Source organism: Solanum stenotomum, chromosome 7 (genome assembly GCF_019186545.1).
Source record: "Solanum stenotomum isolate F172 chromosome 7, ASM1918654v1, whole genome shotgun sequence".
Taxonomy (NCBI): Eukaryota; Viridiplantae; Streptophyta; class Magnoliopsida; order Solanales; family Solanaceae; genus Solanum; species Solanum stenotomum.
The window spans coordinates 8,262,539-8,283,655 of NC_064288.1; the positions used below are offsets into that span (position 1 = coordinate 8,262,539).

Sequence of the window (21,117 nt, forward strand, 5' to 3'; positions counted from 1 at the left end):
AGTAGTAAAATAGTCTCAAAAAATCACAATCCACCCAATCTGTGTAGATTTGAGCAGGTTAATAACACGTTTATTTTATTAACTAGAGTGATATGCAGCCCAAATGGTAAATAATGCCTAGCATGCATACTGCAGAAACTTAATGCCCTTCTCTTTCCCTCAATTAGCTATCCTCCTATAGTTTAATACATTCAACAGCTATAAGGGATTCAAGATCATCTAAACACATGTAAAATGTAATAACAAAATCAAGCAATTCTCCCTCAGCATCAAACTAGAAGAGTCCTACAAGGATGGAGGGCAGATAAAGTAACTTTTACCAAGTAAAAACATGAAATGTATATCCAGCAGCAGAAGCCTCACAGGCCTAATTAAGTAACTGCCACATTCTTGCTCTAGTGTCCGCGCACTTGGAGCTAGAAGTTTTATCAGATCAAATGTATATTCAATAATTGGATTCCTGTGAATCAAGACACCAACACTCATAGTTTGCTCTGGATATTGCTAAGAGCTCCTCTATTGTCATTCTCTCGTGTGCCACAGATGTCCATGGATCAGAGCAACCGATAAAGCGTTGACCTAGTGAATTTGATACCCTAACCATTGGGTGGTCCTGTGAGCACATCCTCTTGTACAACCGCATCGCAGACACTGCATCTTGGTAAGGATCATGGAAACCAACTTGGATGTCATATCTGTTTGGGCCAAAAGTTTCGGTCAGCATAGCACACAAGTGTAATAAACACAGTTGAAGCAAATAACTACTAAGCCAGTCACCAATTCAAGCTTACAAGGAAACAACAGTGACTGAACATTTTAAAGTACAACGCACAATAAGAATATAATGGATAAGCTTGACCGACAAAAATATAAGAGAAGATAAAATTAGAAGTAAAGAAAACATGAGAGTAAGCAAGTAACTTGCCCTAGATAAGTCTTGGTTAGATATTTTAGAGAATGGCTGAAAAAGTTGGTCTTCATCAGGGGCTGGTATGTTGCAGTATCTCTGCATAGAACAAAGGCAAGACATCAATAGAGGAATGCATCTCATGTACAAAAGATCTCCAAGACATACACACAGATAGCGTCTCTATTTACCCAACTTGACAGACAAATACAGAGAATGTGAACAATTGATATGATAATTCTTACTTTCATCTTCATCTCTTATATACAAGAGAAGTCAACATAAGCTGCAATGGGAACTATTGTACATGCTCGCAGATAAACGAGCTAAAGGGGCGGAAATTGTAGGTGCAACAAAGAGTGCTATTTCACGCCTTACCTAAATGAATAAATAAAAAAATGTGGCAAAGGCCTTGGAAAAATACCATTCTCCTTGACATAAGTACCTGATTAAGTCCATCCTCAAGAACAAACCTACTTTCACCTAATAAGCATAAATGTTCCACCCACAACAATAGTCAACTATAAGCTACTCTCTTTTTCTTTTTTCTTTTTAATAGCATGTGCTGCCAGGCCAACTTGCGTGCACCTTGACCATTCATGTTGATGCATGACAGTGAATGGATACACATAATACAAGCCAAGCCCGTGATCTGGACATAATACATGATTTAATGTTCCTAGAAAATGATTTTCATTTATTAGAAAGAAAAAGAAAAATAAAATTACCTCTGAAGATGATCAAGATACGACAACTTCAAGCAACGCAGGTTTGTCTCAAGGTTATGGCCCACAAGTACTCTACCAATTGGCTCTCCGCTGTAGAGAATCTGTGGAATTCTCTCCCGGACTTCATCCCAAGGCATGGCATTTTGTAGATTTTTTTCTGTTATACCAGTAATTTCATACCTAGCACACAATGATGAGGAAGTATGAAAAGGTGCGATACAAAAAGCATCAGCTTACACTATAATTAAATAGATATGTTCATTTGCCAGCAGATACCTATAATTAGCCACAGGAGTCGGAGGTAGAACATAAGTCTGAAAAACAATCTTCTCATCTTCGTCAACTAGGCATACCCTTGCGCAAAGTTCTTGTGACCAACCACCTCCAACCATTACACAACCTATGGCGACTACTTCCTTACCTCTTATGTTGATCATTTCGTCTGCTGAACGATGCATCTCCACTGTCTCCTGCAACAATTAGACATACACATTCCAGCAACTAAACATACATCTGGAGTATCCTAAGTATAACTGATTCTTGCGAATGCATCGAGGAAAGAAAATTCATCAACTCACAATGGGTTGAGGAGTGGTAAGACGACATGTTTCCTTATGCTCGTTGAGAGAGTCCACGCTGCTACAGATTTTCAGACACAAAATGCAGCCTCGTTCAGCAAAGACGCTTGAGCAACTCACTTTGGCCAACGGACCTAAATAATTAACGTAAAAAGAAAACTTAGAGATCATTTACACCTAAAGAACATTCATTGTCCAAGCAGAACAACTTACCAGCAATGTGCTCCCTTAGTGATTCAAATGATTTGCAATGTTTGTTACACACACCGCATTTAGGGTCATGAACCGAATGATGAGATGTTCGCATATGTTCAATAATATGATCCTTCTCTTTGCACTGCTTGTAACAAGCTGGACATTTGTGCCTGACATTACATAATCAAATGAAATCAAAATTCTACAAGATTGTGTTTTTACTCCTTCCCTCAATGTAAAATAAAAATAATACTGCAATCCCGGGATATGTTATCTTATCACAAATTCTCAACCAAACATGGGACAGACTCATCCTAAAATTAATCCCGGGATTAGTTATCCCGGATCCCTCTTTCAGTGGGAATTGAGTTCTTGATTCCTTTTCTAACAATAAAATTTTAAGAAAACCTTCAAAATCCCAACTTTTAACCATCAAAGTCATTTTATAAGTGTGTGAAAAATTAAAGCCCCAAACAAGAAATTGTTTGAAATAAAGTAATATAGAAAAAATAGGATTCATAATTTACCTTGTAGTGGAGAGGGGTTGCAGAGGAATTTCTGAAGGTTCCACTTCCACATTCTGATATCCAATGAATCTGATATTCGAATTATAACAAGAAAAAATTGGTTTCTTAGCCAACACCATATAAACAACAACAAATCCACTATAATTCCACAAAATAAGATTTGAGAGGACAGAACGTACGCAAATAAGGTCTATAGGATATATATTAGTAAAACAATCAATATATTTTATCTAAAACAATCAATATTACAAAAATTGATCATTCGATCACATTTATTATATACATGCATCACCATTTATATACAAGGTTGCATCTGTTAATAATAATACATCTGATGTTTGACTAATTAACAAAAGACACATATTAATATGATTTCGTATATATACATCTATGATATAAAGTTATTCATCATATATACACGGTTATGTACTAATTACACAATATTGATACGTAATATAACTATTTACACAATATCAAGTTACATAATTATTTACACAATATGGAGTTACATAACTATTTACACAATATTTATACATTGCATATACATGTGATCATCTTTGTAGAAAATATTTTTTGTTACATGTACAACTATGTAAGAAGCCCTAAAATTTTTAACTTCAAAATTTCTAAAGTTTAGAATTTCTAATGCTAATAAAAGAATTTTGAAGTTAATGTGTGTAAATAAATTTTTTTGACACAAATAAATTGCTTGAGCAAAAACTACGGCTAAATATATATTTAAATTCCCCTGAAGAGTATGACATGTTGCATGAATATCACACTCCAGAAGCTCCTTCAAAAAAATTCAAGTGATAATACTATAGCCATCAAAATGATTGAGCCAGCATGCTACTTGGTAGGGTTGGGTAACAATTTTTTAGCCAATTTAGATCTAAATTTTATTTGTCTCTTAATAATATTTAGACTTTGTTCAAATGAGCTAAATGATTAAGACATTTAAATTAAATAAGTGTTAAAATCCTAATGTAAGCAAATGCTCTTAATTGCCTAAAGTATTAACGCTTCAGATTCGGACTTTGATTAAATCTAAGAAATACAGTTATTTAATAGGTATTTTTATATGAATAATTTTCACTACAACTCTATCCACAACTATTAAGCACCTTGGTCATCACAATTACCATCATCGCCACCAACTACCAGTCATCCTTGCCGTCAAAACCACCGTTAGCAACCATATTGTTGTCAATCAATATTATCAGTCGCTATTGCGCTTATCATCACTATTACTATCACCACTATGACCAATCCCTACTATCAGTCACCTCCATTATCACAATTAGCAACATCCTCAACTACTAACATCAATCAACTCTACCATCACAGTCACCATCACTAATACCAACTATCATTATGATCATGTGAGTCACCACACCACTATCTACACCATCATAAGTTCATAACTATCACCACCACAAGTACTAGCCACTAGCACCAATTATCACAACCACCACAACTGCAAATAATCTACATCATCACTAGCAAACGTGCATATTTTTATAATAATTTTATTATATTATATTTATATATTTTTTGAAATATTTAATTACTATTTATCTAAATTGTATATTTATTAGGATTAAAAATAAATAAAGATAGTGCATTAAGGTGTTGAAGACAAATAATTTTAGGGAAACTTACAGAAATTCCATACATTTGAGGGTTAATTATATCTTATCCCGAGAATTTTCCCAATTACAAAACTCACAAATTTTTTATTTCTCTCGGATACATTCCTTGGTTGTCTGATACATTGCAAACAATACATTAATTAATGAGAGAGTTGTATCTGAGAGGGGATATGGATGTATTCGAGAGGGGATAAGGATGCATTCGAGAGGAGAGGGATGTATCCGAGAGGGGAGGGATATCTGTGAGAGGGGATAGGGATATATCCGAGAGGAATTTTTGTAATTTTTTTAAATGGTAGAAAATTTCAGAGATTATGATATCTTAAGTTATGGTTTTATGTAATATTTCCATAGTTTGATCATTTGGTTCAGATCTAAAGACAACAACTAATCATTCAAATGTGCAATCAAATTTCCTAATCTTAATGCAAATAAATGGTGTATAAGCCATCTTTTCCAATTTCATCTAGTGAAATTCTCTCTCAATTTTTTTCCTTTTTCATATCGATTTTTTCTCAAAGCCTACAAAATATTATTTGATTTGTTTCATCAACTTCATTCAAAATTCACTTTATCGTTAATACAAAAAAATAAGAAAAAAATATAATATTTGTAATTATCGTACCTGAAATATTTGCTGAAAACCGGACGTTTGACGTTATTGTCTCCTCCCCCCATCTTTTTCCTTTTCGTAGAATTGCTCAAATAGAGAGCAACACCTTTCAAACTCTTCAAATATAAAAAAAAACACACTTAATTTTCAGTCTGGTAAGATTTGTTCAATGCAGCATCTTACATTTAAAAGGTATTAGGCGGCGCATATAATATAAGTGTAAAGTTTAAAATATTTGTATTAAATTTAGTAAATAAATCATGTACTATTTTTGTAATTGATAAATAGTAAATGCCAATCAACCGTGGACCAACGTAATACCCCAAACTCGTCTTAAAAAGTATAAGAAATCATTACAAATATAATTCAATTTTTTTAATTATGAAATCAATCCCAAATAAAATTATTTTAGTCGCACTTCTGTATTACCAAGAAAATCAATACAAATAACTCTTTTGAGTTAAAATATTTAATTTGTTGTGATAAGGCATAAGTTTCCTTTGAACTATACCCAAAATCTCAACGACACATCTTAACTTAATTAGGGTCCTATTACCCCCTTAAATTATTTTGAAATGAAATAAATACACCATAAATATTGATGTGGCATAGAGAGTGTGCACTCTCTATAAAGGCAAGTGAGAAGAGAAAAAATAAGAAAACTTCCATTAGTATTGGACAGATGTCCATTTTTAATTCGTCATTTTTGTCACGATCCAAGTCTATACTCCAATCGAAACATGGTACCTAGGACCATGAATGATCCCGGGCTAATCCTTGACTTAAACATATCAGACATATTTTATGAACTATTGTGGAAACTGAAACATATGCTTAGTAAAAAGTTCAACAAAGTCCATGAAATTATATTACTAATGTCTGAATAAAGCCTCTACTACTTTAGAATGAAAATAAAAGTTTGCCGGGACATGGCCCCCAGCTACCTGAAAACAAAGACAACCTAAGGAAAAGAGTTGGTAGTCTAAAACAATGGAGTCCCCAAATGAGGATCACTCACCAAAAGTTAATTGGAAGTGTATCAATCTCACTAGCCACGAATTTGAGTGCGAATATAAAAATCTACATCATAAAAGAATGCAACACAGAAAAATGTATGCATCAGTACGTGAAATATCCTAAGTAAGGAAGGACACTAGCATAATCATTTAAAGAATTATGAACAAGAAAGTGAAATAATATCTCCAAGATCATATATATAGTAAAAGTGTTATTGAGAAAACAGTTGGAGTCCATGACCAAGTATCATAATAATCTCTTTTCAAAAGTACATATACATATAGTTGACTCTTTTATAGTAGTCTTGCATAATCATATGCATAAAGTAGCATACTTAAAATGAACCATATAGAGCTAAAAACATATCATGAAATTACATAATTGGTGAGTTTCTTATAATTGACATACACCATTTGAGCTCATAATATCCAACATCTAACTTAGTTGGGAGCGCTAACCCTATACCTTACTAGAGTATAAGACCATATCATATCTATGTGGATCTACTAATCTAAGGCTCTCAGGACCAAGAGGTCAACCGAAAAAGCGGTGAAACATAATCCTACGTTGGAACGTAGTTATGGGACTTGAATTTTCTCAACTCGCATCATCTCGGTACTAATTCTTCCCAAAAAATATGTATTCATATAATGCTCTTATCATCTTGAATCATATATGAGGCTCGGCTCAAAAGTCGTATCTTAAAATAACTTGTATTTAGGTGTTGATTCATATCATGCTTGTTTTCGTGCTTAAAATTAATAAGGGTTTGAATGACCATAAAAATCATGCTAAATTAGTACCATAAGGTTTCAAAATCAATGTGAACAGTGAAAAACATAGCTTATTGAAGTAAGATCACAATATCATAAAAGCTCTAGCTTCACTTCTAATAATTTTGTGAAATTATTGAGAATCAAAATACTTTAGGCATGAGAGTGAAAGGAATACTCTCATTGAACCCTTACATGCCTGGAAGAACAAGGTTTTTGAAGAAGAATTTGTTTGGAAACCTTGAAACCCTAGCTTTGATGTTTCTTGAAGTTCTTGAGCATAGACTTTTTTTTGAATGAGAGCTTTGAAATGATTAGAACTGGTTGACTTTGGCTTTTGGGAGAAACTAATCATCGTGGGATGGCATTTTAGGATGTGGAAAAGACATAATCACCCCTCCTAAAACGTGAAAAGAAGAGAAACGTAAAAGAATTTTGAAGTAACGTGCGCGATCGCGCAGTTGAAACTTAGTTCACGCTGCACTTCGCGCAACCTTAACAATACCACTGATCTTGCCGCGCGTTGAACGTCCACTTCGTGCACCAATTTGCGCAAAATATATAAAGCCTAGAAAAATGGGCATAACTTTTAGCACATATACTTGAATGGATGAGCGGTCAAAACGGTTGAAAGAAGACTTCAAGGCCTTTCATTTGGTTGATATTAATTCATAAAACTCTTCATATGTAGGAGGTATGATTGAATAAAGTTGATATTTGAATGAACTTACACGAAAAAACTTAATCGTTAGGGAACCTCTCAACTTGACTTTGTGCTAAAGGTTCATTATGACCTAACGCACATCCAAAGTACTTCTAATACTTAGGAATGAACCTTAACATATATGAACAAGTAGTATATCACCCGACCCAAGTCGATACACTTATCACAACCGATTCAGATTCTAAGAATAGAGTTGTGAGGTGTTACAATTTTACAATTAGTTAGTACAAATAATTATTGACCTTAAAACTTATATATATTTAATTATTTTTATTTCTTTATTTGTAAAATATTTATTTCCCTCCTCACATTAAACTTTTTTTTCTCTTTCATTAATTTTTTATCTTTTCATTTTAATTATTTTTAAAAAATTATGTGTATTATTTAAAAAATAATAATAATTTTTAAACAAAGTGTCCTTTGATTTTAACGTTTTATCTTTTTTTTATGTGTTCTTCTTCACCTTTTTTGATAATCACCGGAATTAAGTTATTTTAAATACAAGACATTTGAAATAAAATCAAAAGGAAAGACAAAGAAAATGCAAGGAATAAATAAAATCCATAGAACAAATAGAGAAAATATAATGAACGAAGGTAAAAGAAAATGAAAAAAATATTAAATACAAGGAATTCTTTGAATTTTTCTTTATGTGAATTAACTTAAAATTTATTAATAAAAAGTTTAATTTTTTAAAACAAAACAGTTTTACACGTAGCAGCGCATGTGTATCACCACACTACTTGAAATTGGATATTGACTACATGACAACACAAAAGGTGCACAAAAATACAGAAAAAAATAAAATATTTCGAGAGGGCGGGAAGTGAGGGTATATAGGACCCTAGTTAATTTAAGGTGTGTCACACGAATCTCGGTTATAGTTTAGGGTGGTACTTGTGTCTTATCACAACTTTATTATGTAAATTAAGAAAATTAAAGGAACATGGAACAAGTACCCCTTGAACTATACCCAAAATTTACGACGACACACCTAAATTTAACTAAGATCCTATTATCCCCCTAAACTCATTTTTTTTGCTCCTTTTGTGTTGATGTGACATAGAGAGTATATTCACTCTCTTGGAAGCAAGTGAGAGCAAAAAAATATGAAAAAATCTGATCAATATTGGACACGTGTCCTTTTTTAATTGGACATTGTAGAATAAGTTATATATATATATTTTCATTTTTTGGTATAAAATATGTATCCCCTCTCCACTTTAATTTTTTTATTTTTTCTTTCATTGATTTATTATCTTTTCAATTTTAATTATTTCTAAAAAAATGTGTTTTTTTTATTGATTTTCTTTTTAAAATAATAATAATTTTTAAAATTAAAATGTCCTTTAATTTAAACATTTTTTTAATGTTTTATTTGATTTCCTTCACTTATTTTAATATATGTCCGAAATTAATTTATTTGAAATACAAAATATTTGGATATAAATTTAAAACCAAATTAGAAGTAATTAAAGACAAACAAAATAAATAGAAAAAAATAATGAATGAAAGTAAAAAAAAAAAAAAAGTACAACACAAAAAGAAGTTTAAAAAATTACACGTATTAACTTAGTTTAATTTATACACATGGTGGCACATGTATATCACTACTGATACTTGAATTGGATCTTGGCTCCACGTTAGCATAAAGAGGGCACAAAACTATAGATTAAATGAGTTCAAGGGGTAATAGAATAACAATTAATCTTAGGTGTGTCCCTCAAATTTAAGGTATAGTTATAGGAGGTGTACTTGTGTTTTATCCCAAAATTATATAATAAAAACAATAAAACTATCAAGTGAAATAATGTGGAGTTCTATCAATAATTAAAAAGGCCTAGGATAATGATTTCCCTAATTATGAAAGAAATTCTCAACGTATTAATTATAATAACGTTGAACTTATTATAAAGAAAGCTCAGAATAATATATATAATAAGAAGAAGAAGACAAGAAGTATAAGATGGAAGAGAGAACTTTTCTTATTCAAGTGTATCTTTCAAATGGTGTGTGATATCTCTATTTATAGTGTTGATATCACTCCCAAAAGTCATCTAACTAGTAGATACATAGTTATCCAAGAAGTTCTTATCACCTTGGAAGCACATACACATGAATCCAATTTGTTTGGATAAATCTAATGGATAATCCACATATATAATACAATGGATTTATAACACTCCCCCTTGGATGTCCATAGATAATGTGCCTCGTTAAAACCTTACTAGGAAAAACCAGTGGGAAAAAGTCTAGTGAAGGAAAAAGAGTACACACATCTCATAATACATTTTAAATGTTGCCTCGTTAAGAACCTTACCAGGAAAACCCAACTTGGGATAAAACCATAGTTAAGGAAAAGAGTACAACGGTATTTCACTCCCCCTGATGAAAGCTTCACTTGATATCTCAGAGACGATGCATTCCAATCTTGTATCTCAACTTCTCAAACGTTGGTGTTGGCAATGTCTTAGTGAATAAATTAGCAAGATTATCACTTGAACGGATTTGTTGAACTTCTATCTAACCATTTTGTTGAAGATCATGTGTGAAAAAAAACTTTGGTGAAATATGCTTTGTCTAGTCTCCTTTGATGTATCATCCTTCTCTTGAGGTCGAAATGGATCTGTTTTGATGTCAAGCGATCTTACCACCATTGGGGTACTTAATGGATGTGATTTATCCATGTAAAAACTCTTTAATATCTTTTTTGTGTATGTTGATTGATGGACAAGTATTCCATTTGGCAAATTCTCAATAGACAAAATTGTCTTGCCGAGATCTTTCATTTCAAATTCCCTTTTTAGACACTCCACAGCTTCTAACAACTCTTTACGAATCCCAATGATGTTCAAATCATCAACATACACAATAATTATAACAAATTCAGATTTCGACCGTTTAATGAAAATGCAGGGACAAATTGGATCATTTTTGTACCCTTTCTTTAGCAAATATTCACTCAGACGATTGTACCACATCCTCCCTGACTGTTTCAATCCATATATAGATTTCTGAAGCTTTATTGATTAAGTCTCTCTTTAATCTTTGTATGCCTGGTACTTTGAATGCTTCAGAAATTTTCATAAAAATGTCGTGGTCCAATGAGCCATATAGATAGGATGTGACAACGTCCATTAGACAAATTTCAAGCTTTTCATGAACTGCCAGATTTATGAGATATCTGAAGGTGATTGCATCTACATGTAATCAACAACAGGTCTTCGAGAAAAACCTTGAGCAACAAGTCGTACTTTATATCTCACGACTTCACCTTTTTCATTTTTGTCCGCACAAAAACCCATTGGTATCCCACTGGCTTGATACCTTTAGGTGTTAGGATTATTTGTCCGAAAACTTCACGTTTTTTCTAGTGAAGTCAATTCTGCTTGAATTGCGTCCTTCTATTTTGGCCAATCATTTCTCTGTCTACATTGGTTAACAGATCGATTTTGGCTCAAAATCTTCATCTTGTTGCATTATTTCAACAACAACATTATAGACAAATATGTTGTCAATCACCACATTATTTCGGTTCCACCTCTTTCTCGTTGAGACATAATTCATTGAAATTTCTTCATTCTCATTATTTTCAGAAATTTGAACCTCCTCGGAGGTTTCATCATGTGTGATGACTCGGGTCTCTTCTTGAGAAATTTCTTTCACCTCGTGATCATCTTGATCATTCATTCTTTTCTCTTTCGAGGATTTTTATCCTTGGAACCAATTGGTCTACCATGCTTCAAATGTGGTCTAGACTCATTTTTCTTAACAATTTGTCCCATCGGGACATCAACTCGATCGAACTGGAGCATTAGCAGCTGGAATGTGCGATCTAGTAATCCTTGGAAGATTAGTAAAAGCATCTGGCAGTTGATTCGCAATATTCTGTAAATAAATTATTTTTTGAACTTCTTGCTCACATTGATTTGTTCGAGGATCTAGATGAGATAGTGATGATAAATTCCAATCTATCTCTTTTCCCAACTGCTTATGTTTTCCCCCTAATGTTAGGTATACTGATTCATCAAAATGACAATCAACAAATTTTGCTTTAGATAAATCTGCAGTCATAGGCTCCAAATATTTTATGATTAAAGGAGATTCATACCCAACATATATCCCCAACCTTCTTTGGGGCCCATCTTTGTGCGTTCTGGTGGAGCAATTAGAACATATACCGCACATCCAAAAATTCTAAGATGGGAAATATTTGGCTCTTGACCAAAAGCCAATTGTAATAGGGAGAATTCATGATAATTGGTCGGCCTTATGTGCACAAGTGTGCTGCATGCAAAATAGCATGCCCCCACATAGACACCGACAACTTTGTTCTCATTAGCAATGGCCTAACTATCAATTGCAGACGTTTAATCAATTATTCTGCTAGACCGTTCTGAGTATGAACATGAGCAACTGGATGTTCAACTATTATTCCAGTAGACATACAATAATCATTATATGTCTGAGATGTAAACTCACCAGCATTATCTAGACGGATTGTCTTTATTGTATAATCTAGGAATTGTGCTTTTAATCCTATTATTTGAGCCAACAATCGCGTAAAATCCATGTTGCGAGTTGATAATAAGCACGCATGTGACCATCTTGTTGAAGCATCTATCAAGACCATATAATATTTAAAGGGTCCACATGCAGGTTGAATTGGTCCACATATATCACCCTGTATACGTTCCAGAAATGCAAGGGATTTAATTCAAACCTTGACTGTTGATGGTTTAATGATCAACTTTCCTTGAGAACAAGCAACACAAGAGAATTCCTTTGACTGGAGGATATTTGGGCTCTTTAAGGTGTGCCCATGTGAATTCTCAATTATTTTGAGCATCATATTAAAACTGGGATGACCCAACCGGTCATGTCAAATGATAAAATCATTAAAATTAGCAAACCTTTTGTTTACTACGGCACGTGATTCAACTGTACTTATACTTGTACAGTATAACCCAGAAGAAAGTACAGGTAATTTTTCATGCACAATTTTCTTCTCTATATTAATTGTAGTAATATAAAGGTACTCAACCTTTCCTTTATTAGCAGTCTCAACATGATAGCCATTTTGACGAATAACTTTGAAACTTAACAAGTTTCTTTGAGACTTACTACAATATAATGCATTGTCAATATAATATAGAGAATGTGAACAACTGAAATGATAATTCTTATTTTTATCTTCATCTCTTATGTACAAGAGAAGTCAACACAAGCTGCAATAGCTGCTATTATACATGCTCGCAGATCAACGAGCTAAAGGGGCGGAAATTGTAGGTGCAACAAAGAGGGCTATTTTACGCCTTACCTAAATGAGTAAATAAAAAAATGTGGAAAAATATCAGGATTCTTGACATAAGTACTTGATTAGGTCCATCCTCAAGAACAAACCTACTTTCACCTAAAAAGCATAGATGTTCCACCCACAACAATAGTCAACTATAAGCTACTTTGTTTTTCTTTTTTTCTTTTTAATAGCCAGTGATGTCCAGGCCAAATTGTGTGCACTTTGACTATTCCACCGGGTAACTAAGTACTCTTGAAGAAGCATGTTATGTCAAAATTATGGAAAATTTAACCATTCATGTTAATGCATGGCAGTTAATGGATACACATAATACAGACCAAGCCCGTGATCTGGACATAATACAGGATTTAAGGTTCCTAGAAAATGATTTTCAACTACTAAGAAAAATAAAATTACCTCAGAAGATGATCATGATAAGACATCTTCAAGCAATGCAGTTGTTTCTCAAGGTTATGGCCCACAAGTACTCTACTAATTGGCTCTCCGCTGTAAAGAATCTGCTGAATTCTCTCTCGGACTTCATTCAAAGGCATGGCATCTTGTAGATTATTTTCTGTTATACCAGTAATTTCATACCTGGCACACCATGTTGAAATAATAAAAGAATAGTGGATCTTGTACAGCTGTAAAATTCTGTTATAACAAAATTGATAACAGTAATATTAGTTAGTTAGTGAACTAATCCGTATTAGCTATAAATAGAGGTAGTTAGCTAGATATTTTCTCAATTCATTCAGTTGTAAAAGGATCAGCAATTATCAATACAAAGCTATCAGTTTATTTACTCTCAAAGCTCCGTTCTAGATCTTAAGGTTCATCAGAAATGGTGGAATTCAACACACCATGATAAGGAAGTATGAAAAGGTGTGATACCAAAAGTGTCAGCTTACACTATAAATGGATACGTTTATTTGCCAGAAGATACCTATAATCAGCCACAGGAGTCGGAGGTAGAATATAAGTCTGAAAAATAATCTTCTCATCTTCGTCAATTAGGCATACCCTTGCGCAAAGTTCTTGTGACCAATCACCTCCAACCATTACACAACCTATGGCGCCTACTTCCTGACTTCTTATGTTGATCATTTCGTCTGCTGAACGATGCATCTCCACTGTCTCCTGCAACAATTATACATAGACATTCCAGCAACTAAACATACATCTGGAGTATCCTAAGTGTAACTGATTCTTGCGAATGCATCGAGGAAAGAAATGCATCAACTCACAATGGGTTGAGGAGTGGTAAGATGATATGTTTTCTTATGCTCGTTGAGAGAGTCCACGCTGCTACAGATTTTCAGACACAAAATGCAGTCTCTTTCAGCAAAGATGCTTGAACAATTCACTTTGGCCAATGGACCTACATGTTAAAGTAAAAAAAGAAAACTTAGAGATCATTTGCACCTAAAGAACATTCATTGTCTAAGCACAACAACTTACCAGAAATGTGCTCCCTTAGTGATTCAAATGATTTGCAATGTTTGTTACACACACCGCATTTAGGGTCATGAACCGAATGATGAGATGTTCGCATATGTTCAATAATATGCTCCTTCTTCTTGCACTGCTTGTAACAAGCTGGACATTTGTGTCTAACATTACATAAGCAAATGAAATCAAAATTCTACACCCCCACATGTAGAACACCTTAGTTTAGTTGTTGCAAGATTGTGTTTTTACTCCTTCCCTCCACAAACAAATGAAAAATTTAGTGTATAAGGGCTCGTTTGGTTAGGAACAAGTTATCTCAGATTAGCTATCCCACTCTCAAATGAAAAATAAAAATAACACTGCAATCAAAAGCGGAGCTAGATGGAGGTTCGTGGCTCCGCCTCTGAAGTACAATCCCAGGATATGTTATCTTATCTCAAATTATCAACCAAACATGGGATAGACTCATCCTAAAATTAATCCCGGGATTAGTTATCCCTCTTACCAAACTAGCAATACATCTAATTTTTCAGTGGGAATTGGGTTCTTGATTCCTTTTCTAAAATAAAACTTTAAAAAACCTTCAAAATCCCAAGTTTTAACCATCAAAGTCATTTTATAAGTGTGTGAAAAAAGTCCCAAACAAGAAATTGATTAGGAAAAACCAAAATCCTTGAAGGAAAGAGCTCCACATTACCTTGTATTGGAGAGGGGTTGCAGAGGAATTTGTGAGGGTTCCACTTCCACATACTGATATCCAATGAATCTAATATTTGAATTAAAACAAGGGTTTCTTAGCCAACACCATATATACTACAACAACAACAAAGCCACTATAATTCCATAAAATAAGGTTTGAGAGGACAGAACGTACGCAAATAAGGTCTATGGGATAAAATATAAGCAAAACTTATCATCCTTAATTTTGCTCTTCATTGAACCTTTGGTCCTACTATACTTGGAAAGATAAAATTTCTAAAAAAAAATTGATAAAATGTTTATTGGGTCAAAAATTGATCACTCGGTCACACTTATTATAGGCAAAGTGATTTTCTTTTCTGATCATTACATGCATCACCATTTATATACAAGGTTGCATCAGATTTTTGACTAATTAACAAAAGACACATATTAATATGATTTCGTATCCCGAGAAAAACTTAATACTCCCTCTGTACCTAATTACATGTTCACTTTTGAAGTGACACATATTAAGAAAACAATGATTGATATAGTAAGTTTATAATTTTACCCTTATTAATTATGAAGTGAATGAATTAAAAACTTAAGATTTTCAAAAAGTTCTTCATTTTTCAAAGTAATTAATTGAGGGTATAACAAGTAGAAAAAATTGTTCTTTCTTGATTTGTCAAAATGGACAAGTAATTAGGGACAATTAAAAAAGGAAAAGCAGACAAGTAATAAGGGATAGAGGAAGTAGCATTAATGTAAGGAATAAGACACAAGTACCCCCTAGACTATGACCAAAATTCAGAGACACACCTTAATTAAACTAAGGTTCTAGTATTACCATCACGAACCCATTTTTTTGTAATTTTGTACACCTTTTTGGCTTACGTAGCATCCAAGCATCTCCCATGCGCCCCAACTACGTGGAGTCACGAAGTATGCCACGTAAGACAAAAGGTGTATGAAATAACAAAAAAAAAATGAGTTCAAGGGTAATAGGACTTTAGTGTAGTTAAGGTGTCTGAAATTTCAGTCATGGTCTAGGGGTACTTGTGCCTTATCCCTTATTGTATTATTGAAAATTTAATTTATATTACTCAAAATAAATTTTTGTCCCATTTAAATCTAAGTTTTATTTGTCTCTTAATGATATTAAGACTTTATTCAAAATCTTAATGATTAACACATTTAAATTAACTAAGTGTTAAAATCCTAATGTAAGCAAATGCTCTCAATGGCCTAAAGAATGCACGATTTAGGTTAACACTTTGATTAAATCTAAGCAATACAATTATTTAATAGGTATTTTGTATGAATAATTTTCACCATCACTCTATCCACACCTATCAACCATCTTTTCCATCACAATTACCATCACAATTACCATAATCATCACCAACTACCAGCCATCCTTGCCATCAAAACCACCGTTGGAAACCATATTATTGTCAACTAATATTATTAGTCACTACCACACTTATCATCACTATTAGCCACTATCACCACTGTGACCAATCCCTATATACCATGCACCAGTCACCTCCATTATCACAACTAGCATCATCATCAACTACTAACAGCAATCAATTCTACCATCATAGTCACCATCACTAATACCAACCGTCATTATCATGTGAGTCACCACACCACTAATTATTTCCACCATCATAATTATCACCACCACAACTACTAGCCACTAATGTCAATCATCACAACCACCACAACTATGAATAATCTACATCATCACTAGCGAACGTATATATTTGTATATAAATTAATAATTTTATTATATTATATTTATATATTTTTTCAAATATTTAGCTACTTTCTTATCTAAATTGTATATTTATTATCATTATCATTAAAAATAAATAAAGACAACTTATTAAGGTGTTGAAGACAAATGATTTTAGGGAAACTTACAAAAATTTCATACATTTGAGGGCTAATTACATCCTATCCCAGAAGCTTCCCCAATAACAAAAATTCTGGATATTTCATTGCTCTCGAATAGATTCATTGGTTGTCTGATACATTACAAAAGATACATTACTTAATGGGAGGTATATATCCGAGAGGGGATAGGAATGTATCAAAGAGGGGATAGGTATAATTAGTGATATCTCTTGATTGATATTAGGATATCTCTTGATTGATCTTCCATATCTTAATGATTAGGTGAAGATCACAATCCTTTAGTAGTTGATTCTTTCCTTATTTGTAGTCTGCTCTCTTGTATAAATACACATGCATACATATTAATAAATTAATACACTTCTCTCTCTGAGAATTTGTGTCTCTCCCGATGTCACTAACAATGGTTTCAACCAATGCCTCTAGTGAGAACACCTCAATCACACCTTCTCTTGTATTTGTACCAAATTCTGCCACAATTCTCACCATGAATAGCAATGAGCAGTTTACCAATATCAATACGGTCTTTACACTACTACTATTGTGATGTGAGCGGTTCAAATTGATTGAATATTTCTCAATCATCTTGGCCGGAACTTGTATGCAGCACTTGTACGGAGCATAAAGGCTTGGAACTCTTTTCTTATCCTAAATCTCAACAATAAAAACTACAAATCATGGAGATACCAGTGGGAAACCATCCCCACTGCATATGATTTTCTCCATTTTATTGAACAATCACCAAGTTCAACGGCCACACCTTTTCATCAACGACAAGACCATCTTATTCGGAGTGTCATTATTTCCTCTTTATCTTCTAATATTGTTACTTTTGTCATTGATGTCAAATCTTTTTATGCTCTCTGGCAAAATCTGACGACAGCCTATGCGAAGCCATTGCGTGCTCGTGTCATAAATCTTAGAGATTCTCTAAGCAACTTGAAAAATGGTAACCTTTCTATTACTTCATATCTGCAAAAGATCAAATAAATCTACAACTCTTTAGTCTTTGTTAGCATTCAAATTTCAATGGATGAGCTCTTCCTTCATGCTCTTCATAGACTTCAAGCCAAATATATGATACTATCATTGCAGCTCTATGTGCTTTAGAAATTCCAGTGACATTTGAAGAGCTTCATAAGAAGCTTCTTGATTTTGAGCAAAATCTCATTCACTCATCTTGTTCTAGCACAGTTTCAGTTACAACAAATTTAGTTGTTAAACCAACACTTCACAACAACCGCTCTCGGTCCAATCATGCTTCACATCAAGGAAACAACTTGAATCCTACGAATAGACATGCTTTTAAAAATTTTAGTGCTCAACTTATTGGTCAAAACACCAACAAGAATCGTCCTCGTGTTACTTGCCAACTTTGTGACAAGTCTGATCATCACATGAAATAGTGTCGAAAATTATTGGCAATTCTCTCTCTAATAAATGGATTTGGATTAGATAGGCATACAAGAAATAATGCTCCATCTCAAACACAATAGTCAGGTGCTAACTATGCAACTCGCAACACTAGCAATGATGGAAATTAGATTATTGTTTCTGATGCCTAGCATCACGTCACACAGGATCTCAACAATATTTCCATTCACTCAGATTATGATGGCACTGAAGACATTATGCTCGGTGATGGTAAACAACACAAAATCACTCATACAAGATTTGCTTCTTTACCTACATCTTCTCGACCTTTAACTTTATCCAATGTCTTATGTGTGCCTAAGATAAAAAAGAACCTTATTTATGTTCATCAATTTTGTAATGATAATTTTTCTGTCACGTTCTCACCTTATTCGTTTGTTGTGAAAGACTTTTGCACGGGACACCTCTACTAGCAGGAAACCTGAAAACAGTGTTTATCCCTGACCTTCATCTCTTTGATGGCCAACCTCTCCTCAAACCCTCACCACAACCGCAAGTGCTTCCAATTGGCATCGACGTCTCGGTCACCCGTCCTCTCTCGCTCCTCATCAAGTTTCCAAGATTTTAGCTATTTTATCTTCTTTAGAAAAATCCTTCTTTTGCAGTTCCTGTAGATGCAGTAAAATGCATGAGTTTTCTATTTACAACTCTACAATAAAGAGCAATGCTGCTTTGGAATACATTTTTTTTGGATGTTTGGGTCCTTCACCAGAAATTTCAATAGATGATTTTCAATATTATTTAATATTTGTTGATCATTACACGTAATACATCTGGTTCTTTCCCATAAAACGAAAATCTAATGTTTCCATTATATTTCCCAAATTTAAGAAAGTTGTAGAAAAGCTCTTTCAAAAGCTAATCATCTCATTTTATTCGGACAAATTATGACAAATTCATCCATCTTCCGTCATTCTTTGAAGACAATGGGATTTCTCACCTTCTCACTCCTCTACATGCCCTGAACATAATGCAACCACCGAACATCGTCATCTTCATATTGTTGAAACGGGTATCACCCTATTACACAATGCAAGTCTCCCTTTAAAATTTTGGTCATACACCATTACTACCGCAACCTACTTGATTAATCATTTACCTACCAAACTTTTAGAGAATCAGTCTCCCTATTTTCGACTGTATGAAAAACTACCAAACTATTTCAAGTTTGGGGTCTTTGGTTGTTTGTGTTACCCATGGTTAAGACCTTATAACCAAAATAAATTGCAACCTTGGTTCAACCCATGTATTTTTCTTGGATACTCACAATATCAAAGTGCTTATCTTTGTTTTGATCCTATGAAGTCTAGGTTATATGTATCCAGACACATGGACTTTGTAGAGCATCATTTTCCATACTAATCTAAGGAAATTAAGACCAATCAACATGAGTCTAACACTGTTGATATGTGGGATCCCTCTCATCACATTATTCCTTTTTACATCAAGCTCATTCGGTAACTTTTCCCGTGTTATATCTACTACATCGAATTTAGGAAATACCTCTCATGAGGACACCACCAGCAATCGTTCTTCATCATATGAGTGTGAGAACTCTATCACATCTTTCCCAAGTGTGTCTTCTTCCACATCATCTTCTACCTCTGCCTCATCCTCATTATCAGTACCAACACATTCCACTTCATTCATAGTTTCTTCTACTCCTATACCAAATCATTCCATAGTTATCCGTTCTAAAACAATATTAGTAAGTCAATTCAAAGATTTAGTCTCACTGCTACTTTATCTCCTAAAGCTAAATCATCCCCTACTGCACAACCTTCTAAATTGCAAGCCACTTCCGTAAATTCCCATAGCAACCCCAAGCCTACCAGATCTTTGATTTCATTCAATTCAACACCCAAACCTATTGAGCCTAGGAGTGTTAACCAAACATTAAAAGATCATAAATGACGTGCTATCATGAATGCGAAGTTATCAGCTCTTAAGAGTCAAAGCACATGGTCTCTTGTACCAGCAAATTCTCAAGCTAAATTTGTAGGATCTAAGTTGATTTTTTGGGTTAAATACAACTCAGATAGAAGTATTAGCCGTTGTAAAACTCGACTTGTTGCTAGAGGTTTCTTGTAGCGTGTAGGTGTTGATTATGGTGAAACATATTCTTCAGTAGCAAAGAATATTGCAGTGTGTGTTATTCTCTCATGGGCTACCACTTTGACTGGTCACTTCGCCAATTAGATGTTAACAACACCTTCTTACAAGGTACGCCTTCAAATGTGCATTCAAATTTCCTAATCTTAATGTAACTAATGGTGCATAAGCCATCTTTTTTATTACATCTAGTGAAATTCTCTCTCAAATTTTTTCCTTTTCCATATTGATTTTTTCTCAAACCCTACCAAATATTCTCAAATCTATTTCATCATCTCCGTTCAAAATTCACTTTATCGTTAATAGACAAAGAAAATAATTTTAAAAAATATGATGTTTATAGTTGTACCTAAAATCTTGGTTGAAAACCGGACATTTGACATAGGTTTCTCCTCCTCCTATCTTTTTCCATTTAGTAGAATTGCTCAAATTGAGAGCAACACCTTTCAAACTCTTCAAATATAAATAAAAATTCAGCAACTTTCTATTTAGGCGTGCAAAA

At 33.6% G+C, this 21,117-nt stretch overlaps 1 protein-coding gene across 1 annotated transcript; it reads right to left on the reverse strand.

Annotated features, from left to right (window-relative positions):
* Positions 1 to 393: 393 nt before the first annotated feature.
* On the reverse strand, positions 394 to 16,782 carry LOC125869614 (uncharacterized). Its single transcript, XM_049550082.1, has 11 exons — positions 16,734 to 16,782; positions 14,261 to 14,394; positions 13,960 to 14,153; positions 13,431 to 13,610; positions 2,936 to 3,004; positions 2,427 to 2,578; positions 2,214 to 2,347; positions 1,912 to 2,105; positions 1,636 to 1,815; positions 926 to 1,006; positions 394 to 695 (listed from the first exon to the last, which is right to left on the reverse strand). The coding sequence occupies exons 1-11, from the start codon at positions 16,780 to 16,782 to the stop codon at positions 446 to 448; spliced, it is 1,617 nt and encodes a 538-aa protein (XP_049406039.1). The 3' UTR covers positions 394 to 445.
* Positions 16,783 to 21,117: the final 4,335 nt, after the last annotated feature.

Bases quoted from the DNA above. Each gene is read 5' to 3' on its own strand.
- LOC125869614 (XM_049550082.1), bottom strand. From the start codon at position 16,782: ATGACGGTTGGTATTAGTGATGGTGACTATGATGGTAGAATTGATTGC. The intron at 3,005-13,430 runs GTAATTTTATTT...TTCGAATATCAG, and splicing joins TATCATGATCATCTTCTGAG to ATTCATTGGATATCAGAATG. The intron at 1,816-1,911 runs GTATCTGCTGGC...ATTGTGTGCTAG, and splicing joins ACTCCTGTGGCTAATTATAG to GTATGAAATTACTGGTATAA.